The 21,028-nt window shown below is 40.4% G+C and overlaps 1 protein-coding gene and 1 pseudogene across 1 annotated transcript in view; one reads left to right on the top strand and one right to left on the bottom strand.

Moving 5' to 3' along the window:
- Nucleotides 1-11,214: 11,214 nt before the first annotated feature.
- On the bottom strand, nucleotides 11,215-20,554 carry LOC132683170 (heterogeneous nuclear ribonucleoprotein A1-like; annotated as a pseudogene).
- A 126-nt stretch (nucleotides 20,555-20,680) lies between these two features.
- ATP1B3 (ATPase Na+/K+ transporting subunit beta 3) overlaps nucleotides 20,681-21,028 on the top strand; it is a 45,465-nt gene continuing 45,117 nt past the window's right edge. The window contains exon 1 of the mRNA XM_060638830.3: nucleotides 20,681-21,025. Within this exon, the coding sequence (XP_060494813.1) occupies nucleotides 20,917-21,025 (109 nt within the window). The 5' untranslated portion in view covers nucleotides 20,681-20,916. The remainder of the gene's footprint in view (nucleotides 21,026-21,028) is intronic.

The raw sequence follows: 21,028 nt of genomic DNA, 5'->3' as shown, positions 1-21,028 counted from the left end.
TGCCCCTCCTGTGCTTGTGCTCTCTCTCTCTCTCAAAAATAAAATAAACATAAAAATTTTTTTCTGATCAGTTACTTGGTCGAGGAGAGAGCAAATCTGACCCTTTGCGATGGTTTTGTGAGTTTCCACCAAGTCTGATATGAAGGGCACTCTGCCCAGTGCTGGGTGGGTCTGTGGGGCCTACCCTGTCCACCTTCACCTCTGTAGCAAGTCCCAATTTTTAAAATCAAAACTGAGTCCAAAAGTTTGAGGCATTTCCAGGATGTGAAACGTTAATTTTTCAAAAGTTTCATTCACCTGGTGTTTCATACCACCTACACGTAAGTTCTCCTCAAATCCTGTAAGGAAAGTGTTCCTGTCCTTGTTTTACAAATGAGGGAGATGAATCTTGGAGCAGTTTTGTCTTTTCCAAGTTCACACGGTGATAAGAAGAGAGCAGAGGTTAGGTCAAACTGACCCTCTGATGTGAAGTCCTGGGCTCTCACACAATGCCCACCCTCTCTCGCGATTAAAAATGAAACTGAGCCAAAATGAAATTAAGTACTGCTTCCTCATATAGCTGATTTTATCACAGAATCACTGTGACCCATGAGTCACAGGGTACAGGGCACCCACTTTCTCTATGAGGTGGTAGTCATGGCCACCAGTGGTTCCTGGGCCCTCCCAAGGTATTCCCAGTGTGGGAAATCTTGGGCAACACGTGTCTAATGCAAATGGAGGAAAACTGCCCATGTCGCTCTGCCTGCGCCTGATTTTCTTGCTATTTTCTTCATGGTTCCTCTATATTAGCTATTAGTAACTTAGGAAGTGGGTGGGGTAGAGGGCATTTCTGTGCCTGATCATCGATCACTTAAATTAAAAAACCTGGCCGTCAGTTCCTCCCCCAAGTGCTGTAAACCTCACAGTTGATCCCCATCACTTACAAATCCCCCTCTAAATTTTTAGCCAGGAATTAAGAGCCTATATAACCTAACCTACCATTCAAAGTTTATTTCCCTGGAATCCTGTGTAAAACTGTTTGCCCTCTCTAGCCGGTGCTTCCGGCCCTCCCAATCGACAGCTTCTTACAGTTATATTACTTCCCAGCCTTCAGGCCCTCATTCCAACCTCATCTCTTTAGATGAGACTCCCCTGACCTCTACAACTAGGAGGGATTCCTCCTTCTTCTGAATCTCAGTAGTAATAATGGTTTGATAGCTAACCATCATCTTATCTTATCAATAAATATTTGTTAACTGAATGAGTATTCCCAAACGGATTATAAATCACCAGAAGGAGGTAACCAGTTCTTTACGTCACCAATACAATGTGTCTGTTTCAAGGGGATGTGATTGATGGATGGATGGATGGATTGACTGATTTTCCTTCTGGTGTTTGCTGTTTGCATTCCAGGGATTAATCTATTACACCTGGCTCAGGAGCAAGCGCTGGTGAAAACAGTTTGGCCATTTTGTTATATCCTATAAACAGTGGTGATTCTTTCTGAGAGCTAATGGTGTTAATGGGGCCTGTGGCCTTCCATTCTTTGGGTGGTTATATGAAGGGACAAATCAGATCTCTCTTGTTCACAGTGCACCGTGTACCCCTCTCAGGAGAATGGAGACCTGTGGCTGTTGTCCTGGCTATCCATCTGTCTGTGTTATCCCCTTCTATCTATGTATTCATTTACTGATGTTCCTAATGGCCATGGTAAAATCTCGGATGCACATCCTTTCAGTTTCTTGGCCTTTTAATTCCGTATCATTCAGCTATTTGATGATTTTTGGAAGATGATTTTTATATATCACCCATCTTTTTTAGTTATGTTCAAAGGATGAGTCTTTCAGAAATATTTAGTCCACTGATTTCAAAAATAAGTCATGATATTTTTCCCTTTGAAAGGTCAACAAGTAGTGCGTTGCAGCTGTAATGTCACTTTCTTAAAATGTTGAATGTGGTGTTATTTTAAATCTTTAAAATTACTACAAAACTAAATGCAACATTAAAGTAATTATGACAGCTAAAAATGTCTCCAGATATTGCCAAGATGTCCCCTAGGGAGCAAAATCATTCCTGGCTGAGAGCTACCTTTCTAACGACTCACTGAGTCCAATGACTTGAATTTCTTTGTTTCTGTTTCCCTACATGAAGGATTCTACTGGAGTCAAATATTTCATAAGGTATCGCATTAGAAAAAATTTGAACATAGAAAAGAGAAATATACTAGTTGATTGAAATACATGAAATCTTAGAAATTCCAGATGTCCATAATGATGAGGGAAATCCAGGAAAAAACTCCTTTGTCACCATTTGAACCACTTCTTTACTTTGAAAGTGGAAAACTAAAGAGAAATGATTAAGCATTTAACTTGCCTGTCAGGTAGCAACTATATTGCAGAAACCAAGTGGCTCCAATTGAGAAGGGAAAGGTCACTTTACGGAAGAATCATTTTATAGTTCCTAATGAAATTATTGATTCCAGCAAAGACTACCAACTGATGCTAAAACCTCTATGAATGGGGTATTGGTTATTCATATGGTATGAAAGCGATAGCATTTGGGTTACTTTATGGCCATAAGAGATAAAAATTTAACCATATAATGGAGGGATAGGCTAGTGGTCATTTAGTCTAGTGGTCATTTATCCCATTACCATCACTAATAGTGAGACAAGCAACTATTATGCATCTTTCTGATGTGATGTGATATGAAGTATACAGCATCACTTCTATTGCATTCTAGCCAAAAGTGTTTACCTTGAATCTAACTGAATGTTTATATATAACTTATTTACATGAATTATAGGCATATAGGGACAAGCTGAATAGTAATAATGGGGAAGCAAAGCTAAAATGTGGCACATTCTTTAGGACAACTGGCCTGGGCTCTTCAACAAATCAATGTCATAAGAAAAGGGACTGTTCTAAGTTAAAAGGTACTTTAAAAACATGACAATTAAATAGAACATGTAGTTCTAGATTGGTTTGTGATTTGTACAAACCAGCTAGAAAGGACATTTTGGGGCCAAATGAGAAAGTTTGAATGTGTGTTAAGTATCAGATAATATTAAGGGGGTCCTTGGGTGGCTCAGTCAGTTAAGTGTGTGACTTTTGATATCAGCTCAGGTCTTGTTCTCAGGGTCATGGTTTGGGCCCTGTGTTGGACTCCACACTGGACATGAAGCCTACTCAAAAAAAAAAATCAACATTAATTTTGTTAGATAGGAAAATGTAATTTTTGTCTATACAGGAAGATGTTCTTATTCTTTAGAAATACACAGTGAAGTATTTAAGGCTGTATCAAGAGTTTGGAACAACAAAGATTTATTTCTCACTAACACTACTTGGTTGTCTCAGGTCAGCTGCCACTCTTTATGTCATCTTTAGTCTGTCACACAGGCTGAAAGAGCTGGTCTATCTTAGCACACTGCTCCAGAAGGAAAAGAAAGATGATAGAACCAGACCATGACTCAAAATGTGGGTTTCACTTCCACTCATATTTATTGGCTAACACAAGTCACATGGCTGAGTCTGGCATCAATGGGGTAAGGTATAATTCTCCTTAAGGGTGGGGCAGCAAAATTATTAATAATTAATAAGAAGAATTATTAAGCAGGATTATTAAGAAACCAATGACAATGAGAACAAAGCATCTTAAACTCTAAGTCATAACAAAATTGTTTCTCAGGGAGCAAATTGTAATGTTAAATCCAGATGTTAGAAAGCAAGAGAGACTGAAAACAAATGAACTTAGCTTTCAACTGTAGAAACTAGAAAAGAAATAACATATAAACCAAAGAATAGAGAGGGAAGGAATTAATAAAGATAAGATAGATAATATGAAATAGAAAACCAAAAACAATAGACTTAAATTCTATGTTTTGACAAGATCAAAACAAAGAAAGCCTTTGGCAAGTATTATCCAGTAAGTAAGAAAAAAAAAAAAAAGACACAATAAAATGAGAAATGAAAACAGGATGCAGAGATTAAAAAAAATATTTTTATTGAGATTAAAAAAATTTTTACATGCTATGTGCAACTTTATTCCAATGACTTTAAAAATCTAGACCCCGAAGAGTGACTTTCTACAAAAATGTAAATTACCAAAATTAATTCAAGAAATGAACTTACTTACCAAGGGGTGCCTGGGTGGCTCAGTCAGTTAAGTGTCCAACTCTTGGTTTTTGCTCAGGTCATGATCTCACGGTTTGTGGGATTGAGCCCCTTGTCACGCTCCAGGATGACAGCACAGAACCTGCTTGAGATTCTCATTCCCTCCCCTGCTCACATAGGTGCTCTTTCTCTCTCTCTCTCTCTCTCCCAAAAACAAACAAACAAACAAACAAACAAAAACAAAACTTAAAAAAATAAGAAATGAACTTACCAATAATAATATAAAAAATAGACAGTCAAAGGTCTACCTTCAACAACAACAACAAAAGTCCACACAGCCCATAAGGGTAAGTACTACTAAGAGTTTAAGGGGCAGATAAACTCCATAGAATATGAAATGTCTCATGGCTTAGTAAAAGTACAAAGCTTACCAATGGCAGATGATCACTTTTTAAAGATTCCATATGACTAAGTTCTGGTCAATGAGATGGAACAAGAGGGAGAGGGGGGTATGTGCTTTGGGGAAAGGTTTTCTTCTCCAACAAAAAGAAAGGGATGTCTCTGAGGAGACCCCACTCCTTCCTCCTGGCCTGGGGACATGTCCCTGTGGATCTGCTGCAGCTGTCTTGTCACCCTGAGGGAACACATGGCTGACCCACTGAGAATGAGATGGGAAGCCTTGGATTCTCCATGATGTTGTTGAGCATTGAACCAACTCTGGAACCTCCACGTGAGAAAAATGTATTTTTGTTTTATGAGCCACTTTTAAAACAATGGTTTCTGTTACAGGCAGCTGAAAATACCCTAATTAAAATATGTGAGCCCTATCAAACTTCTACAGCATAAGTACCCCAAGTGATATCAATGGTTTCAGAGCCCAGAAAAAAATGCAAGAGCTTTACAGCTCATTTTGCGTGTATTTGTCTTATATAATGTTCATACTGCAACGAAATATTTTCATATACCATTTCTAAAGGGAATTTTTTCTTTTATTTAAAAAAAAAATTTTTTTTTTAACATTTATTTATTTTTGAGACAGAGAGAGACAGAGCATGAACGGGGGAGGGTCAGAGAGAGGGAGACACAGAATCTGAAACAGGCTCCAGGCTTTGAGCTGTCAGCACAGAGCCTGACGCGGGGCTTGAACTCACGGACCGCGAGATCATGACCTGAGCCGAAATCGGCCACTTAACCGACTGAGCCACCCAGGCGCCCCAGGAATTTTTTCTTTTAAATCCTGTGCTGTCATTGGTCTCTTGAACCCTTTCAATGGTAACATAGAGACAGAAAGCCCTTTAAGAAGCTCCAAACGAATTATCTCTGAAGTTGAAACACATTTTTTTTCTGCCAAGATAAACTTAGAGATGAAACAGAATATATCATTTTCACATCCGTTTTTTTGCCTCCTGTTTTAAATAGCAAGATGATTATGACAATTGTTATGACTTCAATGATTATTAGTTCTTAAACTTCTTGTCTCTTATAAAGAATGAAAATGGGATTCTTGACCAAATGGCTATTACAGTAGGTTCATATTTTATTGAAATGTTTGTCCATATCTTTATTGATCTTTAAGGTTCTTTCTGATTATATTATGAGGTGTTAGGTATTGCCAAGTTTATGTGGCCTATCATGTTTATATTCTTGTCAGCTGACACAATTCAATGTAAATAAGTTAATGAGTTGTTTTCAGTGAGATTCAGGGCATTCTATAAGTTTAATGGCTCAGGTGTGAAGTTTTCTGTTTATTAAAAATAAAAAAATTGGGGCGCCTGGGTGGCTCAGTAGGTTGAGCGTCCGACTTCGGCTCAGGTCACGATCTCGCGGTCCGTGAGTTCAAGCCCCGCGTCGGGCTCTGGGCTGATGGCTCAGAGCCTGGAGCCTGCTTCCGATTCTGTGTCTCCCTCTCTCTCTGCCCCTCCTCCGTTCATGCTTTGTCTCTCTCTGTCTCAAAAATAAATAAACGTTAAAAAAATTTTTTTTAAATAAAAAAAAAATTAAAAAAATTAAAGCTAAGTGATATATATACCCCAAATGAAAATGCTAACACTCTCCTACCTGTGTTAGGTAAGTGATTGCATGCCAAGGAGGGTGAAACGTATGCAGAGGATGCAAGCATAGTTTAGGACTCAAGGTCAGACAAATCCAGTTACTGGAGGAAACAGAGGGCAGTAATCTCACTGAGGGACTGGGAGGGAAATGCAATTACTAAGGACTCAGGAACAGAACAAGAGTCAGCCATGAACAAGAAGGTAGGCAAATACCTCGTTACTGGAAACCTGGAAACAAAGGTCGAAGCAGTGGCAGGAAAGAGCAAAACCAACTGTATCCTGAGCCAGTGAGTTTACCACCAGGGCTCTAAAGACCTCATGCCCACAAGCATTGTTCCTAGGGTTGGAGGCAAGGCTGATCCTGGAGGTGGGAAGTGGAGATAGGAGCAAGGCAAAACCTCCAAGTCAAGTTCATTACACCAGACAGGTGAACTACTTCTTCAGAATCTCAATTGCAATCAGGAAAGGGTGACAAAATACTGCTATAGGAAGAAGACCCATTTATCTCCTGGGTCTAAAAGGAGCTGAATCTGGAAAAAAATTATGAAGACATCACGTCTTATGTTTAATGTGTGTAAACCCCCTTCCAGCCCCCAAGTTAACTCCAGTAATCCAAACACATTCATTTTATTTTGACATTTATTTATTTTTGAGAGACAGAGAGAAACAATTCACAAGCAGGGGAGGGGCAGAGAGAGAAAGAGAGAGAGACACACACAGAATCTGAAGCAGGCTCCAGGCTTCTAGCTGTCAGCACAGAGTCAGATACGGGGCTCGAACTCACGAACCGCAAGGATCGTGACCTGAGCCGAAGTCAGATGCTTAACCCACTGAGCCACCCGGGTGCCCCCAAACACATTCATTTTAGAAGGCTGGCTCCCATCCCGGAAGTCCAAAGTGCTTGAAAGACATCACCGAAATTAAGCCCTTCTTACGAAGCTCAAAAGTAAACACCTCGCCCCAACTTCCAAAATAACTGTTTGAGGATCAGCTCTATTTGTAAATCTGCAGGACACAAAAGGGAGTTTAGTGTCTGCTGGTATTAGCCTGTTTGAGAGAATCCATCCCTAAAGGCCACAGGTAGCAAGTACAAATGTCAGCTCAGAAGCCATCCTCTTGGGAATGTCCTACAGAAGAAGAGCACGGAAGCAGGATGGAGACTAAAGCTTGGATTTGAGTTTCCTCCTGGCCAATGTGCGTTTATCTTAAAGATCCCACTTTTCTCTTGTGCTGCCATTTTTCCCCCTCAACAACACCTAAAGGACTTCCACTAAAATATTTGCTGAAGATACAGAGTCAAATCTTGGTAAAAATCAAGTTACATCTTTTTTCCTACTATTTTGCAAGTTGGGTCAAAGGCCTGCTGTTGTCTTTCTCTACTTTTCCATTTTCTTCTCTTTTGCATTTCCTCTCTCACCTTCCAAGTGTACGTCAGGTGTGCCTGCTCCCAAGCAAGGGCACTGAACAAGTTTACACTAGGAAGATCAGAGCATCCCCGTTGAACACCAAAACATTTACTCCCCCCAGAAAAGGAAATAGAAAGAATCCTCAAGGCCCATAGATCTAGTGAGATCAATATTAAAAAAGCAGCAGCTGTGCTTAATATATGGTACAATCACGAGAGCCCCCCACCCCTTTTCATGATGCCCGAGATATGTAACAACTTCATTTGGTTATTTCAGAATGTTTTGTAAACAGGGCACAAAGAATGGTTAAAAACATTTCAGTTGTATTTGTCTCTCATTTTCTGCATGTGTTTTCCCAAAGGCTTCTTTCTCAAAGTGACCCTGGAGAGGGGCCTTAATCATCTGTTCTCTCTCGTTGCTTCCTGCTCAGTCAGTGGGAACATTGAAATATATGAACATTCCTTGTCCCTTCCTATTTTGTATAACCCATGTGCTCAAGAGAGTAAGTTTTCAGATCTAACTCCACCCAGGACTTGGGTGGCATTTGGGAACCCAAGTCCAACCACTATATGCTGTAACTACCTCTCCCCTCAACTTAGGTAAAAGTTGATCTCGCCCAAGAAGTAGAATGTGCTTGTCCTTCTTTGGCCATTCAGAAAAGCAAGACTCTGTTTCAATGTCACTGTCAAAACATAATATCATTGTAAATCTCATATCCAAGACTGGATCACCTATATCTTCATGATAATATTAGCCTAAGGGTTCTTAACCCTGGGCCTGTGAATGGGCTTTAAGGAGTCAACCTCCAAATTGTAAATGATACAGCTGGAAGATATGCCTGGGTAGGGTGTGTGGATAGTGGGATGCTGTTTTCTCTTCCTTTCCCAGAAACCTGAAAATGTAAGGAATGGGTCCTAAAATATGGAGGTTTTGGGAAACCAGTTTTCCTAATCTCTCTCATAATTCTTCCCCCAATCTGAGGTCCAATTCTTAGACTTTCCTCTTGCTTTTAAAGGGGAACCTGGAAATGGAGTGAAAAAAATGGAGTCAAGACCTCACATATAGGGGTGCCTGGGTGGCTCAGTCGGTTAAGCATCCAACTTCAGCTCAGGTCAGGATTTTGCCATTCATGAGTTCAAGCCCCATGTTGGGCTCTATGCTGTCAGCACAGAGCCCACTTCAGATCTTCTGTCTCCCTCTCTCTCTGCCTTTCCCCTCCTCGCTCTCTCAAAAATAAATAAACTTAAAAAAAAAAAAAAAGACCTCACATATAGTGAGCCCTGAAAAAATGTTAGTTGAATGAATCAATGAATGCACAAATGACTCTAGGTTGAGATGCTAGTGTCTGAAGGCATTTAAATAGAGGGCTGTAGGATTGGGGTGCCTAAGTGGCTCAGTCGGTTAAGCGTTGGTTGATCTCAGCGCAGGTCTTGATCTCAGGAGCATGAGTTCAAACCCAACATTGAGCTCCACACGGGGCGTGGAGCCTACTTAAAAAAAAAGAAAAAAGAGGATTGTAGGATTTATCTCCCTTTCCTTCTCCCTAACACTATTTGGAAATTTCTTTTTTTGATTAAAAAAAATTTTTTAACTTTGACACAGTGCATGCAGCATGAGTGAGAGAGGGTCAGAGAGAGCAGGAGAGAGAAAGAATCCCAAGCAGGCTCCCTTTGTCATCACACAGAGCCTGACATAGAGCTCGATCCCAGGAACCATGAGATCATGACCTGAGCCAAAACCAAGTCGGACATTCAGCAGACTGAGCCACCCAGGCTCCCACTATTTGGAAATTTCTTAATCATGTGTTTGAGAGGGATTGACCCCACCCCAGGTGGATCCTTCTGGGCTAATCCTATCAGCATGTCCCATCTCCCTGGCCTTCACAGTTGGTTTAGGACAAATATAATCATAAGTCAGGGAAGTGAGGAGCCAATGAGACTACATTTGGGAGTTTTTATTTAGATTGCTAAGTCTCTTTTCTGCTGGATATGAACCTGGAAGTATGTAGGTCCAGAAGCTTCTGGAAACTGACCCTCAATAATGAAAGCAAGAATCCAGGATTTATTTAATCCATTTGGGCCCTCAGTCAAACCTTTCCTGAAGCCGGGAAAACCTCTGGATTTTAAGCTATGTTCACCTGTAAATTCTCCTTACTATTTAAATCCATCTGAGTTTGCTTTCTGTTTCTTGATATGGAAAGATCATTACGCAACATAAACTTACGTGCTTTGCAGGAAGTTGAAACACAATATGCATTTATGAGGATTTCCTAACTCCCAAACCATCACTTAACCCAAAGACCACTTTCCTCATAATATTGCCAGTAAAGCAGAGTTATATACTTGTACACAATGAATTAGAAATAATGAATTTGTGTAAAAGTAATTAAGTTATGGTCATAGAATGAGTAGGTTGCAAAACAATAATTAGAATCAAGGAAATTGGATTCCCACGCCCCTGGAGACATTATCAAGTCTCTTAGGAAATAATGTTGAGATATTGCCTAAAGTGACATTTAAATTTTCCCTCATGTTCCTCTTAGTCGGATTGTGACAGATAGTTCCTGCTTAAAAGAACATAGTCACTTCTCTGACACAATTATTTTCCACTAAAAACAAAACATCACACTGAAAGGAAAAGAGATTGTAAATAATAAGTCAGTTATTTATTAATACTATCAGATAACACAATCCTGCCTGAAACTAGAAAATTGGATCCAAGTTTTGAATTAGTCCCACTTTGCCCTAGGAGTTTTCTGGCAAATGTGCCAGAAGCCCACAGCTTATTTGAATAGAGGGAAATGAGTCTTGATCATGATTTGTGAGATATCTTTGTTCAAATAAAGATGGAATATGGATAGATAGAACCTTCTATTCTTTCAGACCACATTTCCTTATTCATAGAAAGATGCCCTAGACTTCAGGATATGGAAAGAATTTTGTTTACCATCATTATTCCTGACCTCTAAGGGGCAACATTTTTTTATTTATAGAATTTCTGGAGAATCATAATTTTCCAGATTTTCAAAAGCCCCTTTTAAACTAGTTTCTTGGCTTTTAAACACTGATATTTTTGATGGTGAGTGTTTGAGTTAAGGAAACAACAGTATAACAAATTCTCACCAGGAGCTGAACACTCTTTGGTCACTTTATATATCTCATTAATTTTTTTTTAAGTTTTATTGATTTATTTTGAGAGAGACAGAGATTGCACAAGCAGGGGAGGGGTAGAGAGTGAGGGAGAAAAAGATAATCCCAAGCACTGACAGTGCAGAGCCAGATGCGGGGCTCAAACCCATGAACCATGAGATCATGACCTAAGCTGAAACCAACAGTCAGATGCTCAAACGACTGAGCCACCCAGGTGCCCCTATCTCATTAACTTTCTGTGGAGACTAAATTTCTCAGTCTCTGAGCATCAGTTTCTTCATCTATGAATAGTGGGGCTTAGACCAGCTGATCTCAAGGGTCTCTCCCTTAGAGACATAGGAGTCTATAAGCAATATGCTTATCCTACTCTAATGTCAAGAACTAGAATCTGAAACTACACATCCTCTGTAGCTTTTAGTATTTCATGGTAACAATCAGAAATAAACTGTCACATACAGAATGAAGGATTCTTCATGAAGGACTCTTAAGGAATCAAGTACCTCAAATTTGGCAGGAGCATTTATTTGAGTTTTATAAACAATAACAACAAAAGTCCTAGAGCTAACTTGTGAGATTTAGATGCTATCAAGTTATGCTATAAAACAATTATTAAATATGATACATTATTCTTATAATTTATTTATTTTTGAGAGAGAGAGAGTATGCATGCATGAGCAGGGCAGGGTCGGTGGGGGGGTGGGGGGGCGAGGCCAGAGAGAGGGAGAGAATCTCAAGCAGGCTCCATTCTTTCAGTGATGAGCCCAACGCCGGCCTCAATCTCAGAAACTGTGAGATCATGACCTGAGCTGAAATCAAGTGTCAGCGCTTAATCAACTGAGCCATTCAGGCGCCCGGAGACATTATTCGTAAATCTGTTTTGCCTTTATACAAGGAAATTGTTTCTGGCCCCTCTTTAGTTAGCACTCTTCATGAAAGAAGTAAATTGAAAAGTTGCAGTGCGTGTATTAATTCAACATAACACATGTGCAAGGAGCCTGACTATTCATTAGATGCCTTCATATGACACTCTTTTAGTTTCAAATTTGTGTTAAATTAGCATGCTGCTTTGCAACAGACATGTGAGACAACCAACACTCACTGGAGACTGATGGCTTAGCTCTTTTCTTTTTTTCTTTTCTTTTCTTTCCTAGCGCTTTCTACCTATGATTGAAAGTTTTGTGTTTTTGACAGAGTCCTATGGGTTAAAAAAAATTTTTGTTAGTTAAATTAAGTAGGAAAATCAATACAGAAACTAAATGGTGTATAACAGCCTATAATTTTGGTTTTGGCTTCATTTCCACACTTTTAAAAATGTTAGTTCTTACCCTGTCACTGAATAACTTGTATCTTCCTTTAAAGAGGGAAAAAAAAGTATGCAGGTAGGGATTGTGAGTCTCAGAGTTTTTAAGGGGACTCACAATCCCTACCTGCAAACTTTTATACTAAAGTGCTTTTACCCAACCACTTAATTTCAACTATCAAAGCAGTACAACACATACATTGGTTTAGAAACAATTAAATAGTACAAAAGGATTAAAAATGAAAAGTACACATATCCTGTCCTCCATCCCACTAGAAAAACATGATATTCATTGAACTCCCTAGGAAATGACTTTAAATCCTGTCTACCTTTATTTTATATGGTCACTGCTATGGTCTGAATGTTTATGCCTCCCAAAATCCATATGTTCCAATCCTAACCCCTAAGGTGATGGTATTAGGAGGTGGGGGCCTTTGGGAGGTGATTAGATCATGAGGAGCCCACATGAATGGGGTTAGTGCCCTCATAAAAGAGGCCCCAGCTCCCTCCCTGCTTGACCATGTGAGGATACAACTAGAAGTTTACAACCCGGAAGAGAACTTTCACTCAATGCTGGCGCTCTGATCTTGGACTTCCAACATCCAGAACTATGAGAAATAAATTTCTGTTGTTTATAAACCACCCAGTCTATGGTATCTTGTTATAGCAGCCCAAATGGTTAAGCGAGCCACTGTCTCCTTAGCTCTAAATTACATGCTTATATACCTATTCTTTTTGGTCAGTTTTAAACACTGTTAACTCCCTGGAGAGGAAGATGATAAATGAGCTATTTATGTATTAAATCCTACTTCATCCTCCATCTCATATTTTGTTAGTTGAAGCATTATTTTAGTATTGAAAATACACAGCATTTACTTTTTTACTTCTAATTTTTGAAAAATTTACTATTGGGGCACCTGGGTGGCTCAGTCGGTTAAGCGTCCAACTTCAGCTCAGGTCAGGATCTCACGGTTCATGAGTTTGAGCCCAGTGCTGGCTCTGTGCTGACAGCTCGGAGCCTGGAGCCTGCTTTGGATTCTGTGTCTCCCTCTCTCTCTGTCCCTTCCCCGCTCATGCTCTGCCTGTCTCTCAAAAAAAATAAACACTAAAAAAATTTTTTTTAATTTAGTATTTATTTTTTCTACTGGTTATATATTTACAACTTTAAAGAATATATTTATATTTTCACTTTCAGCTCTACCATCTTTAAACTCTTAACATCTCTCTCTCTCTCAATCTCTCTTTTTTAAAAAGACACATTTATTCAGTGTCATGACCAGACTATTACATTTAGCAATCAACAGCAAGTGTTCCAAAAGAGAAAGGAAGAAAGAAAAAAAGAAAGAAAGAAAGGGAGGAAAGAAAGAAAATCTACATTAAAACTTTGTTGGAAAAGCGACATTAAAGGTTTGTTGGAAAGCTTTACGCTTTCCGTAGAATAGAAACTAAAATAACCTGTTATACAATTAGTCACAAATACAGTCGTTGAGTTTTTTGCCCATACACATGAGTAGTGCCTAAAACATGTCTTCTTTGTTGCAGCAAGGCCCTGCCACCACTTGGCTGTTGTAGCCTGTAGCTTTCCTTGTCACTTTTCTGGCTTTTCTCTCCTGCTAAATTAAGTAGAAATGTTTCCTGGCAGTAATTAAAACCTTCTGCCACTGCCATAGCTGCTGCTGCTGCTGCTGCTGCTGGAACTGCCATAGCCACCTTGGTTTCATGGTTTGGCAAAGTATTGGCCTCCACCACCACAGGGGCCAGAGCTTCTGCCTCCAAAATTTTCTCCTTTCATAGGTCCAAAATGTGAAGATTGATTGTTGTAATTGCCAAAGTCATTATAGCTTCTGTCATCTCCAAAATTGCTTCAACCATTACCAAATCTGTTATAGCTGTCCCCATCGCCACTATATCCACCACCACCTTGACTTCCACCAAAGCCACCTCATCTCAGTGAACTTTCCTTCATGATCAAAGTCGTAGTTCCCACTAAAACCACTTCCATGACCACCACCAGAGTTTCCAGAATCACTTCGACATCTTTAGCTGGATGAAGCACTAGCCATCTCTTGCTTAGATAGGGCTTTCCTTACTTCACAGTTGTGGTCATTCACAGCATGGTATTTTTTTAAATTTGTTTATTATTTTGAGAGAGAGTACATGCAGGGAAGGGGCAGAGAGAGAGAGAGAGGGTGGGGGGGAGAGAGAGAGAATCCCAAGAAGGCTCTCACAAACAATGAGATCATGACCTGAGCCAAAATCAGAGTCAAACGCTCAACTGACTGAGCCACCCAAGAGCCCCCAGTATGGTATTTTTGAATGACAATCTTGTCCACAGAGTCATGGTCATCAAATGTTACAAAAGTAAAGCCTCTCTTCCTGCCACTGCCTCAGTCAGTCATGATTTCAATTACTTCCATTTTCCCATAATGTTCAAAATAATCTCTTAGATGATGTTCTTTAGTGTCTAATGCCACCAACAAAAACCTTTTTCACAGCTAAGTGGGCACCAGGTCTTTGAGAATCTCCTCTTGAGACAGCCCTCTTTGGTACCACAACTCTTCCATCCACCTTGTGTGGCCTTGCACTCATGGCTGCATCCACCTCTTCCACAGTGGCATACGTGACAAACCCAAAGCCTCTGGAGTGCTTGGTGTTTGGATCTCTCATTACCACACAGTCTGTGAGTGTTGCCCATTGCTCAAAATGGCTCCTCAGACCCTCATTGGTTGTTTCAAAGCTCAAACCTCCCATGAAGATCTACCTCAGCTGTTCAGGCTCTTTGAGAGATTCTGACTTAGACATGTTGGTAGTGGCAGGGGAGACTTTAATAATACTTGTTAGCATCCACGGGCAGAAAGCAACTCTTAACATCTCTTACCTTATTATTTATTATGTAAGAGAAAGAACACATCTACATTTCCCTTCAACTTTCTTCCTTCAACTCTCTCTCCATAGAAATCTCTTTTTACAATTTTTCTAAAGTTTATTTATTTTGAGAGAGAGAGAGCGAGCGAGCTTGGAGGAGGGGCAGAGAGAGAGAGAGAGAGAGAGAGAATCCAAGGCAGGCTCTGTGATGTCAGCACAGAACTGTAAGATCATGACCTGAACGGAAACCAAGAGTTGGACATTTAACTGACTGAACCACCCAGGCACTGCCCCCTCCATAGAACTCTTGACTTCTGTCAACTCCACCATTACTTTCATATTGTTAGAATTTATAACATTTACATCTTGTTCTGTGAATGGCCATTCAATTGACACTAATTATTGAAAGTCAATAAACTGTAATTATACTATTTTGCTTATGTAAATAGCATTCACTGTAGAACAAAAGGCATTAGTTAGAATAGAAAAGGCAAATCTATATCGCTAGCCCGTGACACTAGGAGGGATTCTTCAAACATCAGGATTATATAATTAGATTTTCAAATACTCCATGAGAAGGACCAAATAATAGCACATTTTAGTTTGCTTTATATTTGTTCATATTTCTGCTAGTTTTAATTGCTTTCCATTTTTCCTCTTAACAAAGGAAGCACGTGCCTTCACCATATGACTAAATTTGTCTAGGATCTTAATCCCAGTCTTTGTAGCATGGAATCTACTTTCTGCCTGAGGACAGACATTCTTCTCCAGTTCAGTTATCAGTTGCTCTGTTAGCCTGCTGTACAGCTATCCTTCTAGGCCTTCCTTTCATTGGGTTAGGGATTAGTGTTTCTTGGGTCTCAAGTTTTTCTTATTTGTGAATTCCTTTCTCTTTGTGCTGATTGATCCTTAATTGATTTTTTCAAAAAGAATTTTTGAAAGGTGAGCTTTCTGAGTTCTTCATGTCTTCATTTTATCCTTACAGCTGAATGATAGCTTAGCTGGTTATGATATTCAGATCCTCACAACTCTGAAAGCCATGCTCCACTGTCTTCTGGCACTGAGTGTTTTTGATGGGAAAACTATGAGTACCGATTGTCTTTATTCGTTATAATTGACCTGTTGCTTGTTCTCTGGAAGCTTTTAGAATCTTCTCTTGGTATTTAATGTACTATAAACTCACAAGTTTATAGTGAAGTATGGGTTTATTTTCATTTATTTTGCTTGGCACTCAGTAAGCCCTTTTACTCTGAAGACTCCTATCTTAACTCTAAGAAATAGTCTTCTATTATTGCTCTCGTTATTTTTTCCCCTGCATTTTCTTGTCTCCTTCTGAAACTATTAGTTGGGTATTACCCTCCTGGATTTGACCCTGTATAGTCTTCGGGCTTTTAAAAATATTTCTTCCCCTCTGTATTTTTGCTTTACACTTTGGGAGGTTCCACCAACCTTTTCTTTCAGCCCTTATGTTGATTTTTTTTAATTGAAGGACTTTGGGATGTCTGGGTAGCTCAGTCGGTTAAGCATCCGACTTCAGCTCAGGTCATGATCTTATGGCTTGTGAGTTTGAGCCCCGTGTAAGGCAGCTCAGAGCCTAGAGCCTGCTGTGGATTCTGTGTCTCCCTCTCTCTGCTCCTCCCCTGCTCGTGGTCTCTCAAAAACAAATATTAAAGAATTTTTAAAAAGGAATTAATTATATTTTAAATTTCCAACAATTCTTTTCTTTTCTTTTCTTTTCTTTTCTTTTCTTTTCTTTTCTTTTTTTGTCTCTGATTGCTCCATATACATAAACTTGTTTTATGGATACACAGGCTTCTCAAATTTTCCTGAGGTCACTAATGAGAATACAAAAAAAATAAAGTAATTATCTATTTCCTCTGAAGTTAGCTTCTTTTTAAATAGTTCTTTTGAAAATATTAAAATTATACCTCCTTGTGGTTATTTTTCAATTAAGCGAACCAGAAAAATGTATATCAGGAAAATTGCCTAAACTTTTCTCGGTTAAAAAAACAAGTTCTATTTTGGAAATTTTCAATCATATACAAAGTAGACAAAATATAATGAACTCCAGTACTCATCACCCAGCTTCAATAAATATAAACATTCTGCCATTCTTGTTTCACCTGTACCTTCCCCTTCTCCTATATATTTTTATAACCAAATTATTAATTGATCTTCCACATTGAGTTAGTGATTTGAATTTATTTTTCATTTAGTAAACTATCCTGTTATATCGTATCATACATTTTTTCATAAGTCACCTAATATAGTGAATGACAGTATTAAAAATTATAACAAAACTCCCTCCCATTTAACAGAGCACTTTCTATGCTATATACTGTGCTCACGCTTAAAAAAAAACACTGGTTCATTTAATTTAAGATGATTAATAATGTAGGTGTTGCCCTTTAATCTGCAAAGGATGTAGAGATGTTGTTTGTTAAAGGATTAATCAAAAATTAAAATTGAAACCGATGTTTCCATAAAGAGAATTGTGTGTTCATGACTGTGTTTCTCAGGTATAATAAAATGCCAACACAATTGGAGATGCTGTTTGTAAGGAAGGACTAATTCTAAAGAAATCTTTTTTTAAATGTTTTATTTATTTATTTTTGAGAGAGAGAGAGAGAGAGAGAGCGCACATGTGAGTGCAAGCAGGGAAGGGCAGAGAGAGAGAGGGAGGCAGAGAATCCAAAGCAGGTTCCAGCCATCAGCACAGAGCTAGACGCGGGGCTCGAACCCATGAACTGTGAGATCATGCCCTGAGCTGAAATCAAAACTCAGACACTTAACTGACTGAGTCATCCAGGTGCCCCTCTAAGAAAATCGTAATATCTATTGTCTAAGGGACAAATAATGGCCTTTCAGTGATTTAGTACCATATTAGCATCAGTTATAATACCAAATTATAAATAAGATGCTATAAGAACTGAAATACTTTTTTACTGTGTACATACTTCTAAAATTCAAGAATAAACCAAGAGTTTTAGCAAATTAAGAGCCAAAATATCTTGTTTATGCCCATAGAAGGCAGAAAATGGATTCTGCTGAGGGGGGAAAATATTTAACTAAGTGCCTCACAACCGTTTCTCTCATTCTCTCTCATTCTGTCTCGTTTAGCTTTATGAAGTTTCCCCAGAGCTCTGCCATCATTCACTGGTGAACCAGTACTGGGTAGTTGAGGGAAGATGGGGATTTGAATCAATATACTGTTTTTTGATAGCTTTTTGACTATGGGCAAGTTACTTAATTTCTCTAAACCTCAGTTTCCTCATTTACAAAATTAGGAAAACGATACCTCCCTCTTAGAGTGTTTGTAAAGATTAAGAAATACACCACACTAAGCAAGTAGTACAGGGCCTAAGACTTAAATATGTATAAATGATCATTATTATTCCTGTGGGATTCATAGGATGCTCTATGCTACAGGCAGGGTAGCCAGATTTGGCAAATAAAAATACAGGATATCCAGGTAAATTTGAATTCCAGGTAGATAATAATTTTTTATTATATCTAAATATATCGCAAATATTGCATGGAATATACTTATACTAAAAACATTATCCATTGTCTATCTGAAATTCAAATTTGAGTGGGCATCCTGGCAAAATAGCTTCTCTTTTAAAAGGGCAACTTTTAAAACAAACTTATAGGAATAAAGCTGTGATTAAATTTGATATTTCATCTGCTCATACTTGGTACCGTCTCCTTCCTCCAATACACTCAGTATTTTCTCTTCCAGGTAATGCTCAAGCATCATATATCAGAGAAACAAACAGTGCCCGTATTTTGGAGCAGAATGTCGACTTTTCCCCCAAATTGAAATCTGTTGGATCGGTTACTATCCTAAACTAGGCATGGGTTTTAAAACTACTTACTGAATTATATTTGTATTTAAATCTTTATTTGGAAAACCATAAAGCACTACATAGGAAAGTCATATTGAGGACCACTAAAAAATATACAAACTACAAATCCCTGACAGCGCTCAATATCTCTGAAACACTATTTCAAATGTTCTCGTTTTCTTTGTGTGCACCATGTTTTCTTTGTGTGCACGAGGTTAATTATTTTTCAAACTGTGCTTGTGACTAGCACGGAGACACACAAGATAAATAAAGCAGATGGATTTTACATTTTATTCCAACCAGACCGTACAGCTTAACCTCTTAGCTAGACTAAAAAGCCTGTTATCCTACCGGTATTTTGGCTAATCTGTAGTTAGATTTTTTAATGAGATAAAATATGGCTTTCCTAAACGCAGGGGTTGGGAATTACTTTGTGGTAATATATTCTTCTATCTCTTTTCCACTTGCGGGACATGTAATCCATAATTCCTTGCTTCAACAAGCAACGTGAGGAAATGAGACACGCCCGGAATGTCTTCATCCATTTACTCCTTAAAAGCATTTGCAGGGGCGCCTGGGTGGCTCAGTCGGTTAACCGTCTGACTTCGGCTCAGGTCATGATCTAGCGGTCCATGAGTTCGAGCCCCAGCTCCGTGAGTTCGAGCCCCGGGTCCGTGAGTTTGAGCCCCGGGTCCGTGAGTTCGAGCCCCGCGACCGTGAGTTCGAGCCCCGCGTCGGGCTCTGTGCTGACAGCTCAGAGCCTGGAGCCTGTTTCAGATTCTGTGTCTCCCTCTCTCTGACACTCCCTCATTCATGCTCGGTCTCTCTCTGTCTCAAAAATAAATAAATGTTAAAAAAAAATTAAAAAAAAAAAGCATTTGCAGGCTGTGTTTAAACTTCAGGTAGATTATAATGCAATTATTCCAAACGGTACTATATGTGCCACATTTATTTCCTCATTCATAATTTATTTGCCAGTACACTAGAAGCAGTGCTCCATTTGTTTTTCCTTAAAAACACGCACCTTCTGCTCAAACTCCCTATTTCTTTTCCTCCTGTCGCCAACAGTCGCAGGGCGCTGTACTCTTCAGCTCCATCTCGTGTAGAAAAATGTCGACTGCACCCTCAGCCCGGACCAAGGGGCGCATCCACTAGTGGAAAAGATGGAAAAGCCGGGAACTTTACTTAGGCGTCACCACTAAACGAAGAAATGATTTCCTTTTAGATGCTGTCTCAGAAAAAAGCAGGTCTTTAGAGCTGACAGGAACCTCAGGAAAGCATATATATTGATTTCCTTCATAAATTCAACCGAATCTGGAGAAAAGCATACTCCGTTTCGTTAGTACTGAAGTAGTTAGAGTGAAATTTCCATCGAGCTGCGATTCCTGGCGAAATCCTTCCGAAGAGCCAAGTAAGGGCATTCTCTGAGCGGCAGTACGTACTACGCTGGATGCCTCACGGGATCCTACAGCAGAGTTTACGCACGTCAGAGAGCCCAAAGGAGAACGCCTCGAGGCGGTTTGGGAGGCCGGTCGGCGAGAGGGTGGTGAAGTCCTCTGCTCGGTGAAGACGACTCGAGCAGACAGGAGTCGTTTCCGCGTTTTGGCCCCACGCTGCCGCAGGCAAGGAGCCGAGGGGCCGCCGGGCCCCGGTTGCCCACAGCATCTTCCCAGAGTTCTCCTCCTGAGAAACCTGCGGGTCACGGACGCCCACCTTTTGCTTGTTAATGTAAATGTGCTTATGAAGCCCTCGTGATTTTTAAAGTTGCCATGTGTGGTTTTTGCTTCCTCGGACCAGGGCAGAGGGAGCCCCGAGCGTCCCTAAGCCTGGCGGGGAGGCGCGGGGCGAGGGGGGCGGGGCGAGGCGGGGCTGGGGCCTGGGGCGGGGCGTCCTCTCCGAAACCGGCCGCTCCGGGCGGCGGCGGCGGCGGCGGCGGCGGCGGCAGCGGCGGCAGCGGCGGCGCGGATCGAGCGGCGCGCGGATTGGTTGCGGCGGGCGGAGACGTCAGGCTCCCGCGGCCCGAGCGGCCGCCGGGCTAGCGCGGCGCAGTAGGTTCGAGTGCGTACCGCAGCGCGGAGGTGTCCTTTGCCGTCCCGCTTTCCGCCGCCGTCGCCGGGCTGTGCCACTTGAAGCGGGACGCGCCTCCGCGCTCCTCGCCGCCTCCACCCGCGCGGCCGCCGCTCCCCTCGTCGTAGGCACACGCACCATGACGAAGAAAGAGAAGAAGTCCTTCAACCAGAGCCTAGCCGAGTGGAAGCTCTTCATCTACAACCCCACCACCGGAGAGTTCCTGGGGCGCACCGCCAAGAGCTGGGGTG

Source organism: Panthera onca, chromosome C2, assembly GCF_046562875.1.
Source record: "Panthera onca isolate mPanOnc1 chromosome C2, mPanOnc1 haplotype 2, whole genome shotgun sequence".
Classification (NCBI taxonomy): domain Eukaryota; kingdom Metazoa; phylum Chordata; class Mammalia; order Carnivora; family Felidae; genus Panthera; species Panthera onca.
The sequence above is the reverse complement of the archived record's forward strand: the minus strand, read 5'-3'. Positions and strand labels throughout refer to the sequence as shown.